The sequence below is a fragment of the Haliotis rubra genome, unplaced genomic scaffold, assembly GCF_003918875.1.
Source record: "Haliotis rubra isolate DU_JTF1 unplaced genomic scaffold, ASM391887v1 Scf524, whole genome shotgun sequence".
Classification (NCBI taxonomy): Eukaryota; Metazoa; Mollusca; class Gastropoda; order Lepetellida; family Haliotidae; genus Haliotis; species Haliotis rubra.
The window spans coordinates 658979-686667 of NW_025767218.1; the positions used below are offsets into that span (position 1 = coordinate 658979).

Genomic DNA, 27689 nt, shown 5'->3' on the forward strand with positions numbered 1-27689 from the left:
ACGATTGGTGATTATAAATAAAATCAAAACTGCATCAAATAAAACCTTGGACAAAACACAAGTGAATATATTGCACAAAATAAATCTCAAGTAATATGGGAAATGGACTGAGCAATCAACAATATGTGAAGAAGTACATGTTTCATACAGCTTTGACCAGAGATTTAGCTATTCTGTTTTGTCTGTTTAACACCACACTCAGCAATATTCCAGCTATATGGCGATGGTCTGTAAATATTTGTGTCTGTAAAACAATGTTGACATGACTATATTCACTGAATCTTATTCAGTAGATCACTAGCAGAGTGAGTGAGTTTAGTCTTACGCTGCTTTTAGCAATATTCCAGCAATATCACAGCTGGGGACACCACAAATGGGCTTCACACATTGTACCCATGTGGGGAATCAAGCCCAGATGTCCACCATGATGAGCGGAACCCTTCAATCCCTTTGCTAGCCCAACGCCCAGATCACAAGGATATATCGATGTAAATGTTGCCGCCCACTGGTTAATGCATTTTCATATTTCACCAAGTAAGGACACAAACATTAGATACATTTTCACAATAACCAACAAAATCAATGACACAACCATTTCTGTCTCAACACTCTGGTGAATTCATCAGAAAATGTTGAGAGGAAGTAACCAAAACGAAAAACATGTGAATAATTTCGATCAAATTAATATTCAACACCTTATAAAATAAGATATGCATATGAAATGTACACAGAAACATGTCCTTTGTTCATTGCATATTTCACACCAAAATGATTTGAGTACAGTGAAGAGTGAGTGAGCGAGCGAGCAGTGAGCGAGCGAGCGAGTTGGGTTTTACGTGGCTTTTAGCAATACTCCAGCAATATCATGGCAGGGGACACCACAAATGGGTTTCACACATTGTACCCATGTGGGGAATTGAACCCGGTTCTTCAAGCAAATGAGTCAATGCTTTAACCACTAGCCTCCCCATTACCCGTACATTGCAAGTAAAGTGAATAATTATAACAGATACTGTTGTCTATATACCTGTAACATGAAGAGTCTTGAAATTTGAAAACAATCATGTTCTCATGATCAGTGACTGAATGTTGTTCAAGCTGCCCTCTGCGATATTCAGGCAGTGTCATGATGATATGTAAATATTCAAGTCTGGACTAGCAACTCCAGTGACCAAAATCAATCTGCAGCTGACACATCGATCGGCTAAGATAGAGAGACCTTCATCTGTCTCATTCAGTCTTCATTAACATCCAGGAGCCAGTTGCATCAACGCGTAATTATGTAATCATCAATTAAACACTGCTCATCTATTGAATTCTTAATGTTTACCCTTATTTACACACCCATTAACTAAGTATGCCTCTAATAAAGGTCCCGTCATTAAACCATGATTAACTTAGGGGAATCCCCTAATTATTATCCATAATGCATTGCAGGTAAACACTCAGGACTGAACGTTAAACTAGTTGAGCATCCGGGCTATTCCCTCTTTCACCGCCTTCCAGCGTGTGTCTGTGGGGGGTAGTTTCGAAGCAGGGACTGGCCAGAATACTGGGGTCACCTGATAAATCGCGTGGAGGCGGGGCCTACTTGCCAAACTGTGTCCATTTGCTTGTCAAAAGTTGCGGCTGAAAACCACACTAATTCGGGAGCGCCCACTCCCTAGAGTTTTTGTGCTGTGTAAGCCAAGGGGTTATCTGCAGCAACCCATCACAAGTTGGAGTTAGCATAACGGGGGTTGGTGCTGTCTCCTGGCCTCCTTGTGCTATGCGTCCTCACGGTTGTAGAATAGACAGGGTAATCTGCGGCCCACCTGCCAACCGTACTTATCCTCTCTCACGCGAATGCCCACCCGACCTGCCCCACATCTCGGATTACAGGAAGCTCCAAGACCAGAATGACAGGCACAGGATGTCACGTGATCATCTGAGCGATATGCACGCTTATAGAGATGATTGACAGGTGCCGATGTCAGAGTGGGGGCAGAGGTCAGGTGGTTAGAGGCCAGAAAGATTCAATTCAACTTAGCTATAGCACGTTTCCACACATGGTCGAAGAAGAATAAGAAGATGCATACCGTGAGATAGGATAAGTTTAAAAATCATCATTAATAAACTCCTAAGGACTGACTGAGTTTGGCTTTACGCCGCTTTTAGCAATATTCCAGCAACATCACGGCTGGGGACACCAGAAATGGGCTTCACACGTTGTACCCATGTGGGGATTTGAACCCGGTCTTCGGAGTGACGTGCCAACGCTTTAACCACTAGACTACCCCACCGCCCCAAACTCCTAAGGAAATTACAACTATATCATCAAAAGTAGGCAACACATGGCCTTTACAATGTTATGCTCCAAAGAAACCACAAGCCCCTTTCAAACAACTCAAAGCGAAATTAGCTAAAAAATAACACAACCGATTGATTATTGTTACATTTCATGTTTTCGTCTGAAGTGATATGATGAAAGGGTCTACTAAGGTGATAAATTCATCATAAAATTAAAATTTTAAAAAATATGGTGATCATAAGTTTACCAGTGCAAAAAAACTACAACCTCTTTGGAAATCACTAGAATGTTTCCAATAAATATATAATCAATTTGCTTCTGCCTACATACATTCTCTATGAAAAATACCGTTAGAAAATCTTTTAATATCATTAGCATGTTAATGTTCACCTCCATATTTCAATGGGCAAAATATATTCTTTCACATTCCATTCCATCACATGTGTGTTCCATAAAACAAATACCGGTACTGTTTTCATCATGACTAATTATATGTTACCAGTTGGACAACACATCAAATTTTAATCTTTAAGATTAAAATTTCATAGCTTAATGTACATAATATTGGATACATATGATCAAAATTATATTCTCTTCAGTAAAATAGCTATTATCACATGTAAAATAGTCTATGACATATTTAAATTAATGATTGGAATTTGGTCGTATTGCACATTTTCTGCTCCAGTCAAGAACAAAACGATTTCTTCACTTGACTTTGTTCCGACACTCTTCTCTCATTTGGTCTAGCTTTGAGCGGGGAAATGATCCTGTCAGTTCAAAAATACTCTGAAAAATAAAACATGTTTCATCTAAACTTTGACAGAAAGGTCATACATGAATAGGGATATAAACAAAGCTAAGTTCCTTGCCAAAAATAATATGTTAACTGAGAATGTATTGCTTGCCTTTAACAAATATTTTCTAAAACAAAGAACCACAGTAATATTTGTAAACAAATAAAATTTCCTGGACCCCCCAACATGTTAGGTTTTATATTGCAAACTATTATTTATTCAGTCTTGTATCCTTTGCTACATTTAAGCATATCAGAAAATTTGTTAACTCTGTGAACTCATCACTTAATGACAGTATAAAAAATGACAGTAAAAGTTGATACATTATGATGTGTTTCAGGCCCAGTAATATGTGTTGGAATCTGTAATATGTATCTGATCATGTAATGTGTTGGATTCTGTAACACGTGTCTGACCATGTAATCTGTTGGAATCTGTAACATGTGTCTGACCATGTAATCTGTTAGATTCTGTAACATGTGTCTGACCATGTAATGTGTTGGAATCTGTAACATGTGTCTGACCATGTAATCTGTTGGATTCTGTAACATGTGTCTGACCATGTAATCTGTTGGATTCTGTACCATGTGTCTGACCATGTAATCTGTTGGATTCTGTACCATGTGTTTGACCATGTAATGTGTTGGAATCTGTAACATGTGTCTGACCATGTAATGTGTTGGAATCTGTAACATGTGTCTGACCATGTAATCTGTTGGATTCTGTAACATGTGTCTGACCATGTAATCTGCTGGATTCTGTACCATGTGTTTGACCATGTAATCTTGGATTCTGTAACATGTGTCTGACCATGTAATGTGTTGGAATCTGTAACATGTGTCTGACCATGTAATGTGTTGGAATCTGTAACATGTGTCTGACCATGTAATCTGTTGGATTCTGTAACATGTGTCTGACCATGTAATCTGTTGGATTCTGTACCATGCGTTTGACCATGTAATGTGTTGGAATCTGTAACACGTGTCTGACCATGTAATCTGTTGGATTCTGTAACATGTGTCTGACCATGTAATCTGTTGGATTCTGTAACATGTGTCTGACCATGTAATCTGTTGGATTCTGTACCATGTGTTTGACCATGTAATCTGTTGGATTCTGGAACATGTGTCTGACCATGTAATCTGTTAGATTCTGTACCATGTGTTTGACCATGTAATCTGTTGGATTCTGGAACATGTGTCTGACCATGTAATGTGTTAGATTCTGGAACATGTGTTTGACCATGTAATCTGTTAGATTCTGTAACATGTGTCTGACCATGTAATGTGTTGGAATCTGGAACATGTGTCTGACCATGTAATCTGTTAGATTCTGTAACATGTGTTTGACCATGTAATGTGTTGGATTCTGGAACATGTGTCTGACCATGTAATCTGTTAGATTCTGTACCATGTGTTTGACCATGTAATCTGTTGGATTCTGTAAATATGTGTCTGACCATGTAATCTGTTGGAATCTGTAACATGTGTCAGACCATGTAATTTGTTGGATTCTGTACCATGTGTCTGACCATGTAATCTGTTGGAATCTGTAATAATGATGTCTGACCATGTAATCTGTTAGATTCTTATAACGTGTGATGACCATGTAATGTGTTGGAATCTGTAACATGTGTCTGACCATGTAATCTGTTGGATTCTGTAACATGTGTCTGACCATGTAATCTGTTGGATTCTGTACCATGTGTCTGACCATGCAATCTGTTGGATTCTGTATATGTGTTTGACCATGTAATGTGTTGGAATCTGTAACATGTGTCTGACCATGTAATGTGTTGGAATCTGTAACATGTCTGACCATGTAATCTGTTGGATTCTGTAACATGTGTCTGACCATGTAATCTGCTGGATTCTGTACCATGTGTTTGACCATGTAATCTTGGATTCTGTACCATGTGTTTGACCATGTAATGTGTTGGAATCTGTAACATGTGTCTGACCATGTAATGTGTTGGAATCTGTAACATGTGTCTGACCATGTAATCTGTTGGATTCTGTAACATGTGTCTGACCATGTAATCTGTTGGATTCTGTACCATGCTGACCATGTAATGTGTTGGAATCTGTAACACGTGTCTGACCATGTAATCTGTTGGATTCTGTAACATGTGTCTGACCATGTAATCTGTTGGATTCTGTAACATGTGTCTGACCATGTAATCTGTTGGATTCTGTACCATGTGTTTGACCATGTAATCTGTTGGATTCTGGAACATGTGTCTGACCATGTAATCTGTTAGATTCTGTACCATGTGTTTGACCATGTAATCTGTTGGATTCTGGAACATGTGTCTGACCATGTAATGTGTTAGATTCTGGAACATGTGTTTGACCATGTAATCTGTTAGATTCTGTAACATGTGTCTGACCATGTAATGTGTTGGAATCTGGAACATGTGTCTGACCATGTAATCTGTTAGATTCTGTAACATGTGTTTGACCATGTAATGTGTTGGATTCTGGAACATGTGTCTGACCATGTAATCTGTTAGATTCTGTACCATGTGTTTGACCATGTAATCTGTTGGATTCTGTAACATGTGTCTGACCATGTAATCTGTTGGAATCTGTAACATGTGTCAGACCATGTAATCTGTTGGATTCTGTACCATGTGTCTGACCATGTAATCTGTTGGATTCTGTAACATGTGTCAGACCATGTAATCTGTTGGATTCTGTACCATGTGTTTGACCATGTAATCTGTTGGATTATGTAACATGTGTCTGACCATGTAATCTGTTAGATTCTGTACCATATATTTGACCATGTAATCTGTTGGATTCTGTAACATGTGTCAGACCATGTAATTTGTTGGATTCTGTAACATGTGTTTGACCATGTAATCTGTTGGATTCTGTAACATGTGTCTGACCATGTAATGTGTTGGATACTGTAACATGTGTCTGACCATGTAATCTGTTGGATACTGTAACATGTGTCTGACCATGTAATTTGTTGGATACTGTAACATGTGTCTAACCATGTAATCTGTTAGATACTGTAACATGTGTCTGACCATGTAATCTGTTGGATTCTGTACCATGTGTTTGACCATGTAATCTGTTGGATTCTGTAACATGTGTCAGACCATGTAATTTGTTGGATTCTGTACCATGTGTTTGACCATGTAATCTGTTGGATTCTGTAACATGTGTCTGACCATGTAATGTGTTGGATTCTGTACCATGTGTTTGACCATGTAATCTGTTGGATTCTGTAACATGTGTCTGACCATGTAATTTGTTGGATACTGTAACATGTGTCTGACCATGTAATCTGTTGGATACTGTAACATGTGTCTGACCATGTAATCTGTTGGATTCTGTACCATGCGTTTGACCATGTAATGTGTTGGAATCTGTAACACGTGTCTGACCATGTAATCTGTTGGATTCTGTAACATGTGTCTGACCATGTAATCTGTTGGATTCTGTAACATGTGTCTGACCATGTAATCTGTTGGATTCTGTACCATGTGTTTGACCATGTAATCTGTTGGATTCTGGAACATGTGTCTGACCATGTAATCTGTTAGATTCTGTACCATGTGTTTGACCATGTAATCTGTTGGATTCTGGAACATGTGTCTGACCATGTAATGTGTTGGATTCTGGAACATGTGTTTGACCATGTAATCTGTTAGATTCTGTAACATGTGTCTGACCATGTAATGTGTTGGAATCTGGAACATGTGTCTGACCATGTAATCTGTTAGATTCTGTAACATGTGTTTGACCATGTAATGTGTTGGATTCTGGAACATGTGTCTGACCATGTCATCTGTTAGATTCTGTACCATGTGTTTGACCATGTAATCTGTTGGATTCTGTAACATGTGTCTGACCATGTAATCTGTTGGAATCTGTAACATGTGTCAGACCATGTAATCTGTTGGATTCTGTACCATGTGTTTGACCATGTAATCTGTTGGATTATGTAACATGTGTCTGACCATGTAATCTGTTAGATTCTGTACCATATGTTTGACCATGTAATCTGTTGGATTCTGTAACATGTGTCAGACCATGTAATTTGTTGGATTCTGTAACATGTGTTTGACCATGTAATCTGTTGGATTCTGTAACATGTGTCTGACCATGTAATGTGTTGGATACTGTAACATGTGTCTGACCATGTAATCTGTTGGATACTGTAACATGTGTCTGACCATGTAATTTGTTGGATACTGTAACATGTGTCTGACCATGTAATCTGTTAGATACTGTAACATGTGTCTGACCATGTAATCTGTTGGATTCTGTACCATGTGTTTGACCATGTAATCTGTTGGATTCTGTAACATGTGTCAGACCATGTAATTTGTTGGATTCTGTACCATGTGTTTGACCATGTAATCTGTTGGATTCTGTAACATGTGTCTGACCATGTAATGTGTTGGATTCTGTACCATGTGTTTGACCATGTAATCTGTTGGATTCTGTAACATGTGTCTGACCATGTAATTTGTTGGATACTGTAACATGTGTCTGACCATGTAATCTGTTGGATACTGTAACATGTGTCTGACCATGTAATCTGTAGGATTCTGTAACATGTGTCTGACCATGTAGTCTGTTGGATTTGTCTGGCCCTGTAATGTCTTGGGACCTCAAAAATGTGTGTGGCCATGTAATGTTTTCTGACTGATCCTGTAATGTGTTGGTACCTGTAACGTGTGTCTGCCCATGTAATACATGTCTGGCCCTGTAATGTATTTCGACTCTCTAATTCTGAAGTCCCACAATTCAAATCTCCAAATTCACACAAATTGACGTCTGTCCAAAAGAAGGTCCACTCACCTTCATAAATTTGTGGCAGTCTTGTATGTGTGGTGTGGATACGATCGTTCGAAACAGGTCTACAGCCTCGGGAAATGTCTTGGTGGCCAGAATCTTCTCTTTGTTAGCTATAACTAAGGTCAAGTCCACACGATGCAAAATTTTTGTGCCCTCATAGAACAAGCAGTCCCAGATTCGCAAGACGGTCTGCAAAACAGAAGACAGACCTGGTGAACTGGAACAGACATCGATGGATTCAAGGAATCATCCCAAGGTCACTGCTGTATCGGTGTGCCGACTTCAGGGCTACATACCAGTCAAGCACCTGTCTAGTCACTGCAGTATTAACTTAATGTCTACAGCATGACATCAACAAAATCACTCAAAAATCACAATATTGTTCATTAACTTAAAGATCACAATAGAAAACATTCTCTCAATAATCACAAATTCACCCAAAATACACAATATGAACACATTTATTCATTTTTTTTAAAAACACAACATGAACAAATTCACCTTAAACTAACAGTATGAACACACTCACTAAAATCCCATTTTTAACACATTCACCCAAAACACATGCATTCAAAAATTGCAAAATGAACACATTCACCTAAATATCACAATTGGAAAACATTCTCTCAGAAATCACAATATGAACACATTCACAACAATTAAAGCGAGACAACTCAAATTCAACACTTAGTTTTCTCAGACTGAAATCTATGACAGTGTCTAATCTGTTGGATTTGTCTGGCCCTGTAATGTCTTGGGACCTCAAAAATGTGTCTGGCCATGTAATGTTTTCTGACTGATCCTGTAATGTGTTGGTACCTGTAACGTGTGTCTGCCCATGTAATACATGTCTGGCCCTGTAATGTATTTCGACTCTCTAATTCTGAAGTCCCACAATTCAAATCTCCAAATTCACACAAATTGACGTCTGTAAGAAGGTCCACTCACCTTCATAAATTTGTGGCAGTCTTGTATGTGAGGTGTGGATACGATCATTCGAAACAGGTCTACAGCCTCGGGAAATGTCTTGGTGGCCAGAATCTTCTCTTTGTTAGCTATAACTAAGGTCAAGGCCACACGATGCAAAATTTTTGTGCCTTCATAGAACAAGCAGTCCCAGATTCGCAAGACGGTCTGCAAAACAGAAGACAGACCTGGTGAACTGGAACAGACATCGATGGATTCAAGGAATCATCCCAAGGTCACTGCTGAATCGGTGTGCTACATACCAGTCAAGCACCTGTCTAGTCACTACAGTATTAACTTAATGTCTACAGCATGACATCAACAAAATCACTCAAAAATCACAATATTGTTCATTAACTTAAAGATCACAATAGAAAACATTCTCTCAGAAATCACAAATTCACCAAAAAACCCCAATATGAACACATTTATTCATTTTTTTTGAAAACACAACATGAACAAATTCACCTTAAACAAACAGTAGGAACACACTCACTAAAATCCCATTTTTAACACATTCACCCAAAACACATGCATTCAAAAATTGCAAAATGAACACATTCACCTAAATATCACAATTGGAAAACATTCTCTCAGAAATCACAATATGAACACATTCACAACAATTAAAGCAAGACAACTAAATTCAACACTTAGTTTTCTCAGACTGAAATCTATGACAGTGTCTAATCTGCAGTAGAGTGTGCCTGTCCTCACCTCGACAGGCATGACGTCTGCAAACAGACAGATGAACCACTTCATGCCGACCAGACACCACTGTACCCCGAGAGTCTCCATGTGAGCCGCCACCTCCGGCAGCTTCCACCTGCAACACGCAGTTGGTTGGTTGGTTGTTTAACTCCGCACTCAGCAATATTCCATGTAATACTGACTGACTGAATTTGGTTTTACGCCGCTTTTAGCAATATTCCAGCAACATCACGGCGGATTCCTTGTAATAAGTAACGTCAAATTGTTTCTAAAACATAATTAATTTTGACCTGTATTGATCTTACATTCATATTGCTTTGTGGTTGTTTTTAGGTATAGCTTAACGTCGCACCCTGGGATATTCCAAATAATCGAGTCTAGACCAGACAATCCAGTGATCAACAGCATGAGCATCAATGTACACAATTGGGATACGATGACGTGTGGTATGGTTTTATGCTGCTTGCAGCAATACTCCAGCAATATTACTCATGAGCACACCAGAAATGGGGTTCGCACATTCTACCCATGTGGGGTCAGTAATAAGACAGGTACATACTTGATCACCTCCCCAACAAGTTCTTGTTCTGCTTGTAGGGCCAGCATGTCAGGGTAATAGTAAGCTGGAATACAAAAACATATCAATATATATATATTACCTCTATATTTCTAGAACTGGTAACATGGAGTTGATTAAATGTTTTATGTTCCAATTCGGATTTGATAACATATTGTTTGAAAGTTTATATTTCTCACCTGGTATAGTAAAGTATATCTCACCTGGAAGTATATTATCTCATACTTGGTTGTATCCGTGAAATAGAATTAGTGTATTTCACCTGGTAGTGTACCGTATCTCCCCAGATAGTATGCTGTATCTCACCTAATAGTGTGCTGTATCCCATCTTAGTAGTGTACTTTATCTCACCTGGAAGTGTACCGTATCTCACCTGGTAGTGTACCTTATCTCACCTGGTAGTGTACAATATCTCACCTAGTAGTGTACCATATCTCACCTAGTGGTGTACCATATCTCACCTAGTAGTGTACCATATCTCACCTGGTAGTGTACCATATCTCACCTAGTAGTGTACCGTATCTCACCTAGTAGTGTACCATATCTCACTTAGTAGTGTACCATATCTCACCTAGTGGTGTACCATATCTCACCTAGTAGTGTCCCGTATCTCACCTGGTAGTGTACCATACCTCACCTAGTAGTGTACCGTATCTCACCTGGTAGTGTATCTGTATCTCACCTGGTAGTGTACCGTATCTCACCTAGTAGTGTACAATATCTCACCTAGTAGTGTACCATATCTCACCTGGTAGTGTACCGTATCTCACCTGGTAGTGTACCGTATCTCACCTGGTAGTGTACCGTATCTCACCTGGTAGTGTACCATATCTCACCTGGTAGTGTACTGTATCTCACCTGGTAGTGTACCATATCTCACCTGGTAGTGTACTGTATCTCACCTGGTAGTGTGCTGTATCCATATCTCACCTACTGGTGTGTATCTCACCTAGTAGTCTCACCTGGTAGTGTATCTCACCTGGTAGTAGCCCATTATCTCACCTGGTAGTGTACCCGTTACCTCACCTAGTAGTGTACTCACCTAGTATCTCACCTGGTAGTGTACCGTGTATCTCACCTAGTAGTGTACCGTATCTCACCTAGTAGTGTACCATATCTCACCTAGTAGTGTACCAGTATCTCACCTGGTAGTGTACCGTATCTCACCTAGTAGTGTACCGTATCTCACCTAGTAGTGTACCATATCTCACCTGGTAGTGTACCATATCTCACCTAGTAGTGTACCGTATCTCACCTAGTAGTGTACCATATCTCACCTGGTAGTGTACCATATCTCACCTAGTAGTGTACTGTATCTCACCTAGTAGTGTACCATATCTCACCTGGTAGTGTACTGTATCTCACCTGGTAGTGTACCATATCTCACCTGGTAGTGTACCGTATCTCACCTAGTAGTGTACCGTATCTCACCTAGTAGTGTACCGTATCTGGCCTAGTAGTGTACCATATCTCACGTAGTAGTGTGCCGTATCTCACCTGGTAGTATACTATATATCACCTGGTAGTATGCTGTATCTCACCTGGTAATATATTGTTGATGAGTGTGTCCATCAACCAGAACACCTTGTCTTCATCCTTCACAATAAGAAGCAGGAGGCCCACTATGAAATTCAGACCCTGTTGAAAACCGAAAACTAGCATAATATACACAGCACAGATCTAGTTACCATGAAAGTTCATATTGTAGATCTCAAATATGTTTATAAATATATTTTTCATTATGGTGGTGGGGTAGCTATCGCTCATCACGTCAAACGCCTTGACCATAAAATCAAATATTGAATACTGCACACACAGGCCCTCGTGTCTGTGCAAGGATTAAAGATTTAAAAAATACTGTTTTTGAGATGACCAAAAATTACCGAAAAGGCTGATTGGTAGCTCACAGTTTTGCAATGCACCAACACTTTTCTAATCTTTCAAAGTATGCAAAAGTAAGGATGCAGTGCTTTCAACAATTAGGTACGGAGAATTGTTTTAATTTGGCTATTTATTATTCATTTTTCTCCAAATAGACAGGACCCAAGGTAGTAGAAATATATATATGTGTACAAGAAAAGGAAATGTCTAAGTTCAAAACAGTATCTACAGTGACTGCATGTTGTTTTATGCATCACAGTCAGTGATCTTTCAACTACCTCTCAAGGATGATATCTCATTTAACATACTGATATTCAGATGAAACACATTCTTATTAATATTATGATTATAATTATGATATTTTTTCATGATAATGATGATGACGGTGGGGTGATGCTGATGATGAAAAGAATGATGATGGTGGTGGTGGTGGTTATGATGCTGATGACAATGACGATGATGATGAAAGACTAAGATGATCAGATTTCTACCTGACAGTATCCGACTTTGGTGTTATTCTTGGCTAAAGCCGACAAGACTCGACACAGGGGTTTCCGCAGACCATGGGCATCCTCGGTGTCAGCAAAATGGATGTTTTCTGGGAATGTTCGATGTATATCTACAACAGAGAAGTATAACTCTACACAAATCTGCCAAGCAGCTCAGAATCAGTAACTGCCTTCATGACAGAGCGACTCGGCATATTGAGTAGTGAGCTGTGTTCTCAACACGATTTCGGTTACATAATGGCATGTGATCTTGCAATACCTGGATTGATCTATATCTAAAACATCAACACTCTGGCAAAACTCATGGGTATAAATGGTGCTGACAAACCTAGACACATATATTTAGGTCACACTGAGATTTGAACCCACAAAGGTTTTCGCCCAAACAGCACAACACAGCTTAGAAAACATGGCTGCCAATGCTGTTGCGCAGCCACAATGAAAATTACATGAAAGTAGCCATCAGCGGAGATGGATTTACAATTTTGCTAAAGTGAGTGAGTGAGTATGGTTTTACGCCGCTTTTAGCAATATTCCAGCAATATCACAGCGGGGGACACCAAAAATGGGCTTCACACATTGTACCCATGTGGGGATTCGAACCCTGGTATTCAGCATGACGAGCGGCGCTTTAACCACTTGGCTACCCCACCGCCCCCTTTTGCTAAAGTGGACATAAACCCGAAACAAACCAGTCAATAGAAACATGGACTGACACCGGTGGGATAGAAATGTAATTTTTTTAAAGGTTCCCATCACCTTTTGGGGATCCAGTTAGAATTAAAACTTCAGAACAATTTTGCCATTTCACTTTATTGTTTGATAATCAGTAAACATCATGTAAACTTGCTAACAGGATTTTCCTGTACACTATCATGGCTGCAAGGAGTGTTCAGCTTCCTTTGTCCTGAATCCATAAAACTTACCCACGAACTATCATCCAGAACATGATTTCCTGTCAGTGCACTGGCAATCAAAACAGCCATGCCTATGTTAAGAGTATGAGATAGAGTGTCACCGATAGACAGCTTGATAGGCTGCAAAAGTAGATTTTGAAAAATTTGAGTTGGTCAGATTCATCCCATTTTCTACTAAATGAAAAATGGCATTATTTTTCTAATTTTAGTCATGCCGTCAGGGCAAACTGAAAATATTCCATCTGTGCCATTTCAATATTCTCCGAGCCATTGCACACAAATTAATCACAATTTCGATCCCTGTAATGTTCTTGTGACAGGAGTCTACGGCTGCGCAATATAACCAGTTTACCGGTATTTACCGGTTCAGACATGAAAACGATACGTATTGCGATACGCTGATCGAAAACCGGTATTTTTACATGCATTCGGAAAACTTCGTAACACTCGGAAATCTTCAGATATTGCCTTGTTTCATTTGTGCCAAATATTATTTACATTTTTATTTTGTCAGGATTAAAAGTTTTTATTAAAGCTTAATCAAACATGATGATTTTGTTTTGTTTTGGTTTATAAATCAAGCATTAACTCAAGTATAAGTAGTTTTTTTTGTTGAAAAAACTTCTTTCAATATATTGCAATACATATCACAATATATGTTTTCGCATAGCGCAATATATCGCAATATAAAAATTCTCTGCAATACCCACCCCTACAGGAGTCTGAGAGAAAGACTTGAAGGACTTAGTACAAACGCTGGCAACCCCAAATTAACAATGAGATTTAACATTTAACATTTGTGAATGGGTGTAACTCTGGACTAGAGCAATGTTAGTTTTAACCCAAGTGGCTAATGTTGCCTGTTAGACAGACAGACATTTTATTTCAATAATGTAGGCCATAATGCTGGGTGGGGGGTAGCCTAGTGGTTAAAGCATTTGCTCGTCACGCCGAAGACCCCAAACTGATTCCCCAAATGGGTACAATGTGTGAAGCCCATTTCTGGTATTCCCCGCCGTGATATTGCTGGAATACTGCTAAAAGTGGCGTAAAACTAAACTCCTCACTCACTCACAAACATAATGCAAACATGCTGAATATTGGGTGACGAGTGAAATTCAAGATTAATCATTTCATAGCGGTGGGTTTACTTCTTAGTTTTATATAATTAATGTTGTTACAGGTAATTAAATGCACAAAGGTTTCAATTGTTGGAGGCTGAGTCTGATGGGATGTTGAAACACTTGTTTCTTATGTCAGAATATTTACCACGGATAAGTAGGACATGGAGCTCGACTTCAACATAGTTTTGGCCGACAGAGTGGCAGTAAAGGCAGAGACGTTGATCATAGGGTGTATTTGTGTGTCTGAGCATGCCTTGTTCAAGGGGACCGAGACTGTCGACTCTCTGACAGCAAGTATTTACAACCTGGTGAACAATGGCTGTGGTCTGATCTGTGGCTGTACACATGGACTACTTTCAACACAGGTCACCAACTACAAACCTACTGACCCTTCGGTCATTAAGAACTAATATTTATCTACATGTTTCTATTCCATAAACATATGTGATGATAAATGTTATAGCTGACTGCAACGAATACATTATGAGTTGAATATGATATGTTGTACGAATATAAAGTAAAGAATATGAATATTTATTCATGAATATTTTATGGTTAATATTTAGGAATTAAAATAAGGAACATGTCACGTAAGTTGAAACTTTTAAGTGATATTTTCTATTTTCAGGGATGGCAACAGGAAAATCTACTTTCAGCAGAAAACTTAATATTGTGTCATCGAATGACGGGTTTAGACGATTCACAGAAGTGATCAATTTGAAATAAAATAGGCGGAAATCCGCGGATCAGTGGAACATTACCATCTCTGTACTTAGAAAAAGCAATACATCACGAACAATGCTGCTTATATCCTAATGACAGGATAAAGTGGCCTTATTAAGTACTGAAATAAACATAGACAGGATAAAGTACCACTGGGTACAATTTCTGAAGCTCATTTCTGGTGTCCCCTGACGTGATATAAAAGCAGTGTAAAACTAAACTCTCTCAGTCACTGACATAAGTTGCGCTACAGCATGGCGTGGATACATCTTATTTCGCATATCTTACTTAGATAAACAGAAACCTAGTTCCAAGTAAAGAATACTCTCTGAAACCGATTGACAAATAATTTATTCAAGTGACCACAAACAACTATTCTAATTCATGAAGGATACAGTTCGATTCATATCAGGGCTAGTTATAACCTCACTCTATTAATCTATTCTCAAATTTATAACATTCTTCCACTTTAGGCTTAGGAAGAGTACAGACAAATATTATCTTCATTTTCAACATATTTTATCAACATTCTTTGGGTGTGTACATTTAAACACAAGAAATGCACCTTACATGTTAGTTGGTGGGAATGAAAACAACAATCCTACATTCATGTGTTATTTATTGCATTCTTTATTGCAATCTAAACAGGCTGGCAATTAGTTTTTTAAACTCAGTGTACTTTATTGGTCTGGTTTACAATTGAATCAGCCATGAACTAAAAGTGTGACATCACACACAGAAACGCATGGTTCACAAACAAAGAGAGCTGTCAGTTAACTAACAATGTTAGTTTGGTTTGATTTGTTTGTTGTTTACCTCGGTCTTCGCGAAAGCCGCACTCAGCAATATTCCAGCTATATGGTGGTGGCTGGTAAATAATCAAGTCTGGACCAGGCAATCCAGTGATCAACAGCATGAGCATTGTTTCTACGCATTTGGGATACAATGACAAGTGTCATCCAAGTCAGCGAGCCTGACCCCCCGATCCCGTTAGTCGCCTCTTACGACAAGCATGGGTTCCTGAAGACCAGTTGTTAACCAGTTGTTAACCAGATCTTCACAGGTCTGATCTGACAAGTTACACACATCAGTTGCAACTGCTTCTTTCTGATCAACCAATCAGCTTGGAGGCCTTTAAGTCTCAGTTAAACATACAGAGCAGCATATAGTCTGTCTCACAGTCCCTGAACCACATTATTTTCCCTACAGCCTAGCCTTCCCTGTAGTGCTAAAGCCCTAAACAAAGCAAGTCTAGATTTCCCCAGGTTCTGAATCTCTGGTCTCCCTAGGGCTCCTTTTCAATTTAAATGGGCTTGTTTGTTACTATCAAAATTATATATATTCAGAGACTAAGCCTTAGTCTAAGCAGCATAAAACTTTTGTATCACAATACTGAATGTAAACAGGCAGTTCTGAATGGAGAAAATGAGGTGGTGAGGTGAAATGGGGTTTAACGCTGTACTTGAGAAGATTTTAAGCATTGATCTATGAAATTGGGATACAATGACAAGTGTCATCAAAGTCGGCAAGCCTGACCCCCCGATCCCATTATTCATCTCTTACGACAAGCATGGGTTACTGAAGACCAATTCTAACCCGGATCTTCACGGGTCAACCCTGTAAGTAATTCAGGAATTAATTATGGGGATAAATTTAATCTGAAAATCCAACAAACATATAACATACTTGTGTGCAGACTGCAGCGATGCCGAATGTAAGCACAACAAGTCACGTACCTAGGTTGATGGAACACTGGACGGGGTGCGTGTCGTCGAGCTGGTTTTCAACAAGGCGCTGGTACAGTTCTGGGTCTTCCTTTCTTCTTTGCTCAGCACCACTCACAACCATCCATACCTGTTTCCATGGCAACAAATATGTGAAACAGGGTTTTACATGACGGAGAAATATGCAGACAAAAGGCACAAATGTATGTAAATACGCAGTACCTTTTGTCTTTTTCGTCAAATGCAACATATGCATCAGCGTTATACTCAGTCAAGTATACATTCCAGTACTTTTGGGGTTGAGTCCCATCCAGGATTTGAACCGACAGTCTAAGAGTGAGGCACCTAATCAGCAGCACACACGGTCAGCAGTTTAACCCACTCAGCCACCTCGGTTTCCACAAAAATGGAAGTCTGACGACCGGTAGTCTAACTGTGCACTTTTAATTACTGAGAAGGTGTAATCCTAAATATTATTAAGGTTTAAACAGTGAATAATATTAAGGTTTAAACATTCTTAAACATAGTATGCACTATTAAATAATTTTCTGAGAGACATGAGACTCTAATGTTTTTTTAGATGAATGAAATTTTAAAAACAACTTACATCAGCTCTTATATCTGAGGGTACTCCTTTCCTGCAAAACCTTTTAACTGAAAAGAAAATATATTATCAAATGAACAGATATCTATACCAAACTTTCAGCATGGACAAGTAAGAAGGGAAAGTGATTCGATTCTGTCAAGTTGATATTTTTCTAAAATATCTGAAAAATTGCTGCCAAAAGAACTTAGGATGGAATTGCTGATAATTCTGTGTGAGCAGACCAACTAAATTGTAACATGTATGTCCTAATTAATTTCATGAGTTAGTTAAGTTTCTAAGAAAATCCAGGATTCCTTGACTGACTATTCATGGATTTTAAAATGTTTTTTCTGAAAAAAAAATTTCCCCAAATTTCCTGCCACAGGCATTCAGGAATCCTTGATAAGTTTTTGGTTTTCCTAACTCTGAGGTATTTCAACATTGAAGTTTAACTTTTCATTCAATGCAGTAATGCTAATATGAGAATTAAAATTACTTCTTCTATACTCAGCAGCAAAAAGAAATGTCAGTACGAATTCAAAATTAGATAGGCACTGTAATCAAATAATTACAGAAATGGACATAATAAGCAGATCAAGAATTTTTTTTGTGTACAATATCTTGACTCATCAATGAATAACTCAGCACAATTTCAAGACATTACGTGAACGTTTGCAGTCCATTCAGACTCTTGACTTCAGTATCTAGTGTGACCACCACGAGCGGCAATAATTGCAGCACAGCATCTATGCATGAAGTGCTCCAATCGCTTGACGAAGGCCATTGGCACCTGGAACTACACTCTGAGAAAGGCCTGGCGCAATAAATCGGCTGTGTTTGGCCTTGGTATGACATTATTCAGTCTTGTCGGAATTTCATCCCAAAGATGTCCAATTGGGTTTAAATCAGGACTAAGGGCTGGCCACTGCAAACTGTTGACACCGTTCTGCTGTAGGAAATCCCATGCAGCTCTGGCAGTATGGGCCCGGGCGTTTTCATGTTGGAAAATGTTGTTCCGGTGACGTGCGAAATGTGGTGTGACGTGGGGTCTGAGAGCTTGGTCGATGTAGCGCACCGCTGTGATGCCGCCTCCTCTCCCTGGACCAAGGTTCTGGAACACCACAGGACCCACACTCTGGTTCAGGCCTCTTCCACCCCATACCATGATGCTTGCACCTCCCCATGAGTCTCTTTCCATAACACATTGGTCTGAGTAACGCTGGCTACGTCGTCACCATATTCTTGTTCTGCCATCTGCAGTTGATACGCAGCACCGACTATCATCTGTGAACAGAACAGTTCTCCATTGCCTGTATTGCCAGTTTTGGTGTTGTAGGGCAAACTGTAGACATTCACGCCGATGACGAGGGGTGAGGATAGGTCCACGGTAAGGTCTACGGCACAATGGAGGTTCCCGCTGGAGGTTCCCGTTAAGACGTCAGCGTACTGTATCAGTACTGATTGGTCTTACGTGTGTTTCAACTGTCTGGCGTGCTGTTTCGGATGCCTGCATGAAGGGATTCTGTACATGCTGTCGCACAACATGGTGGGCTTGTCGTCTTGTGGTCACGCTTGGTCTGCCAGTACAGGGGCGATCTTTTGTGGTGTTGGTAGCCCAGCCTGTAGATGGTCTGAACGTTGACCTGGAAGTGATTGGCAACGGCTTGTGCAGTGTGGCCAGCTTCAAGTCTTCCTAGCGCCTGGTTCCTCTGAGCTGTCGCAGCATCCTGAGGACGTTGTAATGTGAATGTTTCAACCAGGTTTGGGGGTGCATTTTATAGGGCTGGTGCTTGTGAACAGCACGTGCAGCATGAGTTGCATGAAAAACATGGAGAACACCGTACCATCTCCGATGATCAGGTTGCGTTTTTGAGACCATTTCCTGGGTTCCATTCTCAGTTTGGGAAGTAATGTCTTTGCTCAGGTAAAGTTTGAGATGTTGTCAATAATATACAATCAAAACATTACATGAGTTTACAGGTATCTGTTTCTGCGAAGGAAAATTCCTAACTGACATTTCTTTTGCTGCCTAGTATATATTGGTCTTGCTGCAAATAGCTGCAACAATACGGATGCGTCGTTAAGCAATATAATTCACTCACTCTGTATTGGTTCTGCTATCAGTTGAATACACATCACATCTCACAGAACTGTAACAGTTGTTATTTGTAAAACTATAGCAGTATTGAATTGGTATGTGTTTAATTCCAGTATTTGACAAAAACACTAACTTTTTCTAGATTTTGAAAGTGTCGACTGATCGCCGACAGTGTTTTTCCATCTCTGCGCCCGGCGAGCCAGCACTGACAGGTAGGAAGCCATGAAATCCTCATATGACTTAAAGTCGAAGTCTTCTGGTCGCTGAAACCCATAGCCGTCAACTTTGCTGAAACACAAAAAGTAAACCAAGGTCCTTACTTAATAGACCCATGAAGATCCGGGTAAGAATTAGTGGTGAGACGATTCATCGTTACGCATTGATGCATAGGTCCATGGGCCGGTGATATAGTGAATCGATACAAAGTTTTACATTGTCGCATATCCCGATATGATAATTCAAAATGGCCACAATACAGCAATGTTCAACTTGGAATATTGCCGAATCTCGATATCTGTCAAGATTAAAGACATACTTTAAAAGATATACATACTTTTTTTCCCTTCATAAGTAAACGTTTTCGCGGAAATTCTTGTCTTCAAGAACTGTGTCAGACATAGCGATCACATGTTATCAACATTCACACATCCTCGATAATCTCCAGGGTATATGCTCCGATAAATCTCCACTATACCCTGGATGCATCTATGGCTCAGCCTGATGATTTTATTACCTCCATTTGCTGGCTCCACATTCTCACAGTAGCCAATCAGATAAGCTGCTGTTACAACCGAGCTTGCCAGTGCCAACAAAGATAGCAGTCGCAGCCGCAAAAGTATGTTCGCAGATTTGACTCAGATTTTGGGGAAAACATACAGACAAATTGACAGGTCTGAAACCATAAAAACATATGTGCAAGAACTCCTTCTACCTCTTTCAGAGTACCTCTGCAACAATATATTATTGTGTTGTCAAGTTTAATGGTTAGATAATTTAAAAGGCAAAAGTGAGTTGTGATTGGTACGCTCAACTTCCCAGCGTAGACACCTGATTGGTTAAAAAGCCAACCAAGGGAGGTAATAAAATCATCGGCTTGAGCCGTAGATGTATCCAGGATATAGTGAAGATTTATCGGAAAGTATACCCTAGAGATTATCAAGGATGACATTAACAAAGTCACTGTATAAACTTAATAAGCTCGTTTCCGAATGAACAACAATGGCTGACTTTGACGAAATACTTTAAAACACTAGCTGCTGTTAATCATCACTTATATTTACTTGAAATTACCGAGAAACTGTATACAAGTTATGTTTATAATAGAATAAACATGTAAATGCACTGAAATTAAAAACCGAAAGTTGATGAAGCACTGCCTTCAACTCCCTGCGCCAGTCAAAATGGTGGATGGTAATGTTTTGTTCGTGGAAGCCCCGGCTGTTCTTAAAGCTACTGTTTGGAAGACATTTGGATTTCTGGCTACTAAAAGCCCAATTTTTTCTGTTTATAACAGTATTATGTTTTATTTATTTTGTACTTGGTTTTAAAAAGTGCTTTATGTGACTTTTTTCAAATTAAAGTTTCTTTTATTTAAACATTGTTTTTGTTTTGATCTTAAGGTGTTTTATTGTTGGTGTTTGAATTAAAGGTTTTAGTAACGTGATACATATCGTATCGCCACCCTTTTATCGGGATTCGTATCGTATCGCAGCTTCAGTGCACAATACTTTGGCAATATATCGTTGTGACAAAAATTGTAGTATCGTGATAGATCGTATCGCAGGTTGTATGTCAATACCAGCACTAGTAAGAATTGGTCTTCAGTAACCTATGCTTGTCGTAAGAGGCGACTAACAGGATCTGGTGGTCAGACTGACTGACTTTGTTGACATATGTAAGAGTATCCCAAATGTGTAGATCGATGCCCATGCTGTTGATCACTGTCTGGTCCAGACTTGATTATTTACAGACCACCGCTACATAGTGTAAAACTAAACTCACTCACTCACTGTAAAACATGATTTTTCCTTATCCTGACTCATGTTCTTTTGCTTATCTCCCTTTCCCTTGCAAATGGTAGTGGAACACTTGAATCCTTTGTAGTTCCCGAAGCGGACGTAAAAATACACTCACCCACGAGTTACCTCCCTTTCCCCACGCAAACAGTCATGTGACCAGCCTTTGTCACTCTCTCCCTTTTCGCCCAAGCGGATGGTTCAACGAGAGCTGGAGTCCCATATACGGCAGATATCCTTTATATTTAGATCCTATTTATCAAATTTACGCTGTGTATGGTATTTGGCTATAACTATCATGTATTAATTGTATTAATTTTGAAGAAATTATTGTAATTTGTGACACATTTTCATCGTAATGTAAATTGTTTACATTTAATGAAATCTTGCATTGTTTGCAGGCACCGGCTATCAGTGGCTGATCCTCACCCCCAATGTCCATCGTGCATTAAGCCATGTTCTTCCACCTCACATTGTATATATTGCAGTGGTTATCAAATTTGCAATTTATCCAATAATTGTCTTATATCTATAGACGTGCCATGGAGCGGTTGAGGAAGTCATCGCAAGTCACGGTTGATAAACCTGGAGATCAAGCCAGTAACTGTAGGTTGTTTACTACTGCAGAAATACATAATTCTGGTGCTATGTTGAGTACGTTGCAGGGGCAGTCGTCTGTTACAGGTCGAAAAAGAGGTCTGCTACGACAGAGACGCCCTCTCAGAGTAAGAAAAAGACTACTGCTTCATCCACAAAGCAGAAAAGGGCATCTATAACTAGGTCAACATCGAAATCAACACGACCTAGCAAGTCAACTCATCAGAGGTCGTTTAATGAGGAGATCATCCTACCACACGAGGCAGACGTGTTTGATGAACCACCGTTACTGCTGCCGGAAGTACCTACTAGATCGGCGACGCTGTCGACCTCCACAACTACTAGATCGTCTCCTGCAACTACAACAGCGGGCCAGCTGTTTAACGACCAACCACCAACTTCTCAATGCAGTGAAGTTGAAGCACACAACAAGTCAGCCTTTGCGAATGCTTCATCAATGCCGAATCAGTTCCAGTCAACGCAGAACTTCGATCCAGGCGACTTTATGAGGCAATTTACTACTCATATGATGGCCATGATGGAACGATGCTTTGATGAGGAAGCGAAGGCACGACAGAACCTCTCATCAACTGACAACGTTCGCAAACCCTCAGACCAACACGAACCTAATACGCCTCACAGATCTACATCTGCAGACAACGTTGGCGAACGTGTACATTCAAGAAGGTCATCACATTCGGACGACTCTGTCATCATAGAACAAGATGGAAGGTTCGCGTAGGCTACTAACTCTACGACAACTTCGTCTGCGAACCCTCAACGTTCGAGAACGCCTAGGAATCCATACCCAAGAGCCAGCCGTTCCAGATCTAGATCAAACAGGAAGTTTCGAGAAGAGGCAACGCAGACATCTACAGGGTTCGTTTACCCTCAGATCAACAGACGATATTAGCAACACAGGCATCTACAAGGTTCGCGAACGCTAGGGTTTCGCGAACACATCAACAAGCAGATATCAGCAACGCAGACATCTACAAGGTTCGGACGTCTATAGGGTTCGCGAACCCTTGGATCAACAGGCAGGATGATGACGTCGACTCTATTAACATACGGCTGAATAAAAACGAAGCAATGATTAAAACATTCAAGAATCTGCAGTCAGAATGAAAACGGATGGTTTTGTCAGCACTTATAACTCAACAATAAAAGATCAACAACATGTGCGATCTCTACAGCTGACAGCCTGCACAACCCTACAGCCTGCACGAACCTTACACCTGTAGTAGGTTCAGTTTCGGACGACAACCTACTTGATGAGGGGAATCCCTTTATCTACACGGATGCTGAGGTCTTATCCTGGGTAGCAGATGGCCTGCTGATATTGTCGTTCACTCACTCACTCCAACCCAATAGAGACATACTGCATATATGCTGATGACTTCGACTCCAATATGATATCACCTATGAAGCTGATATCTCAAGTACTGGAGAACCTCAAGGCGACCTTCGTAAAGGGCTTAAGGTTAACGCCTTCAAGAATCCTTGGACGGACATACAGATGATATTATTAACACTCGTCACTCAGTGTGGGGATTAGGAATCTATATCCTATCACCTAGATTCAACATCAGTATTCTTCAAGATCCATACAGACATACGTCTCGACAGCCTCCTTCGTCATGCTGGCTTATATTATCCACATTGGGAATACGTGATTAATATCACAGAACAATATTTTACACTTGGAGCAACCCTTATTCAAGAGGTTTATATGAGCACGTGCTTTTACTCAACCAACTATTGCACCAGATTTTATGGAGGCCTAGGTGACGTCATGCTTGAAGCTGATTGGTCCAGGACAGACAACGCCTCTTACTGACAGAACAAGCGCCAGCAAGGTTACTGACTTGTAAACAAACCCGTTGTACGGGGGAATACTTCATCTGCAGCCTTGAAAACAGCATACAGCTACGGCCTGTTATCATCATGGGAATCTAATAGATGTGGCAGCAGGATAAACGATGTTTATCTTGGAATTTTTCGCTGATAAAAGCCTGTATGTGTACCTGTCTTCTTCGATACTACACTGGAACCAGTCTTGCTATAAATAGGCAACGCTTCGATGTATGCTGATCAACACAGATCATCTGCGTATATAAGGGGAAGAACGATGTATCATCACTGCAAATTGCCATTCTGGACAAGGTTATTGTCATCGCTGAAGCCTATCTCGAGGATGAGAAGCGCACAAGAAGAAAGAAATGGTAGTGATACCCATCTCTGTGAGTCGCGCAATGTCAAGTTAGAGTTACGTCCCTTGCTTGCCTGTTGCAGAAATGAAGGGTATTTTTCCTTTGGAATTTCCTTGGCCCCGGGACTATTTACATGTGTAACGAAGCCCACTGATGCATCAGCGGAGACTTTGCAGTGCATTCTGCCTAGACAATGCAATCTAGACGCATCAACAAGCAGATCAACTCAGCTGAACTTAACAATCAAGTTGCTCACGCAACTAGGATGGCTAGTGAACCTGATGAAGTCCGAGTTGGAACCAAAACAAGATCTTCAATTTCTGGGGATAAGATTATCACAACACAGAATCGAATTGTGATCCCAGAAGATCGTTGGGTCAAGATACAAGCCATGACTCCTCAAGCAGTCATCTCTCTGTTAACACTACGAAACCAGGCAATGTCTACTCGGTCTACTAACTTCAGCACAGGACTTGACTCGTACAGGAAGGTTACAACTACGTTCGTTGCAACAATTCCTGGCAAAACATCTGGACAGCGTCAACCCTATCTCGCTACCAGACAATCTCAAAACGTACCTATTTTGGTGGACTCACAGGTCGAATGTCTGCGGAGGGACCTATTTACAAGAGCCGGCCTTCGACACGCATCTTTATGTAGATGCATTGCTACAGGGATGGGGTGCGCATCTCAACAACCAAGCTGCATCAGGGAATGAACAGAACAGCATCTTCACATCAATCTGCTGGAAATGAAAGCTGTGATCAACGCCGTACAACTATGGTCGAGCTCGCTGATCAACAGAATGCTGATGGTCCACACGGACAACTCTACAGTGTCATTTTCCATAAATCGGCAAGGATCAACAAGATCGCCAAGCCTACTTCAGCTCACATTCCAGTTGTTCAACATCACAGAGGATGCAAACATCTGGTTAAAGGCGTGTCACATACCGGGAGCCAAGAACGTACTAGCAGACGTTCTTTCCCGAGCACTTCATCCGTCACCCACGGAATGGATGCTCCATCCAGAAACATTCCAGCTCATCACAAGGGAAATAGGATCCCCTTGCATAGACCTGTTCGCCACGAGGTTCAACAAACAACTACAGACGTTTGTCTCACCAGTGCCAGATCCCCAAGCCTGGGCAACAGATGCACTGAGCATATCATGGGAAGGACTAAACGCATACGCGTTTCCACCTCTGATCTTACTACCGAAAGTGCTGTTGAAGATCAAACAGACACAGGCGCTACAACTGACTTGGTCGCGACCTATTGACCAGCGAGAGTCTGGTTCCTAGACCTAATAGAAGATCTCGGAAGTCCAACCCTCAAACTACCAGAATGGTCGAACCTACTCAGACATCCGCACACCAAACAAGTCCACAGGAACCCTACACTGTTCCAGCTACACGTGTGGACCGTATCAAAACCTGTTTGAAGAAAAGAGGATGCTCCACCAGAGCAGCGAAAGCAGTAACGCTAGGGTTACGCAGATCTACTCGCAATTTGTATGACGACAAATGGCAGAAATTTGAGCGATATGTAAGGCAGAAGGGATGAGGTCTCATCCTCAAGTGGCGGAATATCTATGTCACCTTAGATATACAAGACATCTGAAAGGTTCGACATTATCCACATATCTGGCAGCCATCAGTACAGTCATCACTATGAAGTCAGGCATCAAATTGACGAAGTACCAGAATTACTAGCTCTGCTGCGATCTTTTAAACTGGAGGACCAGCAAAAGAAATTCAGAGCACCAGCCTGGGATCTGAATGTAATTCTACGTCATCTCATGAGCGATGCCTCCGAACCTCTAGAACAAACTACCTTCGAGCTACTCACACAGAAAACTCTGTTCCTGCTTGCCCTAGCCACGGCAGCTCATATGTCTGAGATACATGCGCTGGACTTTGGACGAACTAGATTTGACACGGGGCACCGTGCTGCAGTACATCTAGGACTTAGATGGGACTTTATTGCAAAGAATCAACTACCTGGTCAACCAGATAGACAGTTCCATGTGCCAGCGCTATCTACGATCCTCGGACCAGAGGACACCCAGGACTTATCCTTGTGTCCTGTCAGAGCCTTTGAAGATATATCTTCAAAAGACTAAAACAAGGCAAAGAAAATTCAAGCACCTATTCATCCCCTTGTCGACGGAGACAGCAGTGGAAGTCTCAAGAACGACAATATCGTTTTTGATGAGAGCCGTTATATTAAGAGCCTACAAAGCAGCAGGATTAGAACCTCCAAGAGCTTCCAACCCACACGAAGTCAGAGCACTGGTGTCAACACTGGCTCTGCATGGAAACTGCTCTATATCATCGATTATGGAGGGCTGCTTCTGGAAGTCAGATACAGTGTTTGCCAACCACTACCTCCTAAGGGGTCGCAACTCATTTATGATAAAGATCTTATCATAATCTATGGGGTGTTATAGATAACTAGTAAAAAGAAGATACTAGTATCTATTAAGCCACATGAATCTACAAGATTCACTTGTCTGAGAGAGAAGTAAGACAAGATGGTGGTCCTCCCGAGTTACAACGGAAGTTGGAAGAATAGGATCTAGGAAATGTTGTTACGCAGTTCCCATGGGGGAGGACGTATATATGGACAGCTATTGAATCCAGGAAGTGGCTTGACCCACCACCAATCCGTAGGATTCTATAAGCAAAAGATCATGAGTCAGGATAAGGAAATATATGTAAACATGTCAAATCATTCTAGACTTGCATAGACTCCTATTTAATTAATTATTTTAGGGTATGGAAGACAGACTACACAAACAGGTATATCGTGAGGCATACCATGGACATCAGGGAGAATTTAAACTTCAAATGGAAGTACCACAAGCCTTCATTGTGATCTGTTGTGTCAATAGTAACAAAACTCATTATTTTCAGATCATTTATGAGTCATTGAGGATCTACATTCACATACATCTTTAATCTCTGCCTTGTATATAATTTAACACCACTGCAGGTATATATACATCCTTAACATCACTGCCATCTCTGCTTTAACATCACTGCCATCACTGCTTTAACATCACTGCCATCACTGCTTTAACATCACTGCCTTCACTGCTTTAACATCACTGCCATCACTGCTTTAACATCACTGCCATCAC

General features: G+C 40.4%; 1 protein-coding gene across 3 annotated transcripts in view; it reads right to left on the reverse strand.

Moving 5' to 3' along the window:
- Positions 1-2256: 2256 nt before the first annotated feature.
- Positions 2257-27689, reverse strand: part of LOC124252788 (growth hormone-regulated TBC protein 1-A-like) — a 33931-nt gene continuing 8498 nt past the window's right edge. Inside the window, exons 2-10 of one of the 3 annotated variants that reach the window (XM_046686444.1) lie at positions 19854-20008; positions 17644-17690; positions 17049-17166; positions 12531-12658; positions 11700-11796; positions 10141-10204; positions 9588-9696; positions 7908-8093; positions 2257-3079 (exon numbers count right to left, since the gene is read on the reverse strand). In XM_046686444.1, coding sequence (XP_046542400.1) covers positions 2999-3079; positions 7908-8093; positions 9588-9696; positions 10141-10204; positions 11700-11796; positions 12531-12658; positions 17049-17166; positions 17644-17690; positions 19854-20008 — 985 coding nt within the window. In that variant the 3' untranslated portion in view covers positions 2257-2998. Of the gene's footprint in view, positions 3080-7907; positions 8094-8852; positions 9039-9587; positions 9697-10140; positions 10205-11699; positions 11797-12530; positions 12659-17048; positions 17167-17643; positions 17691-19853; positions 20009-27689 lie in introns of all 3 variants that reach the window. The other 2 variants (XM_046686443.1, XM_046686445.1) reach the window with 2 other exon arrangements.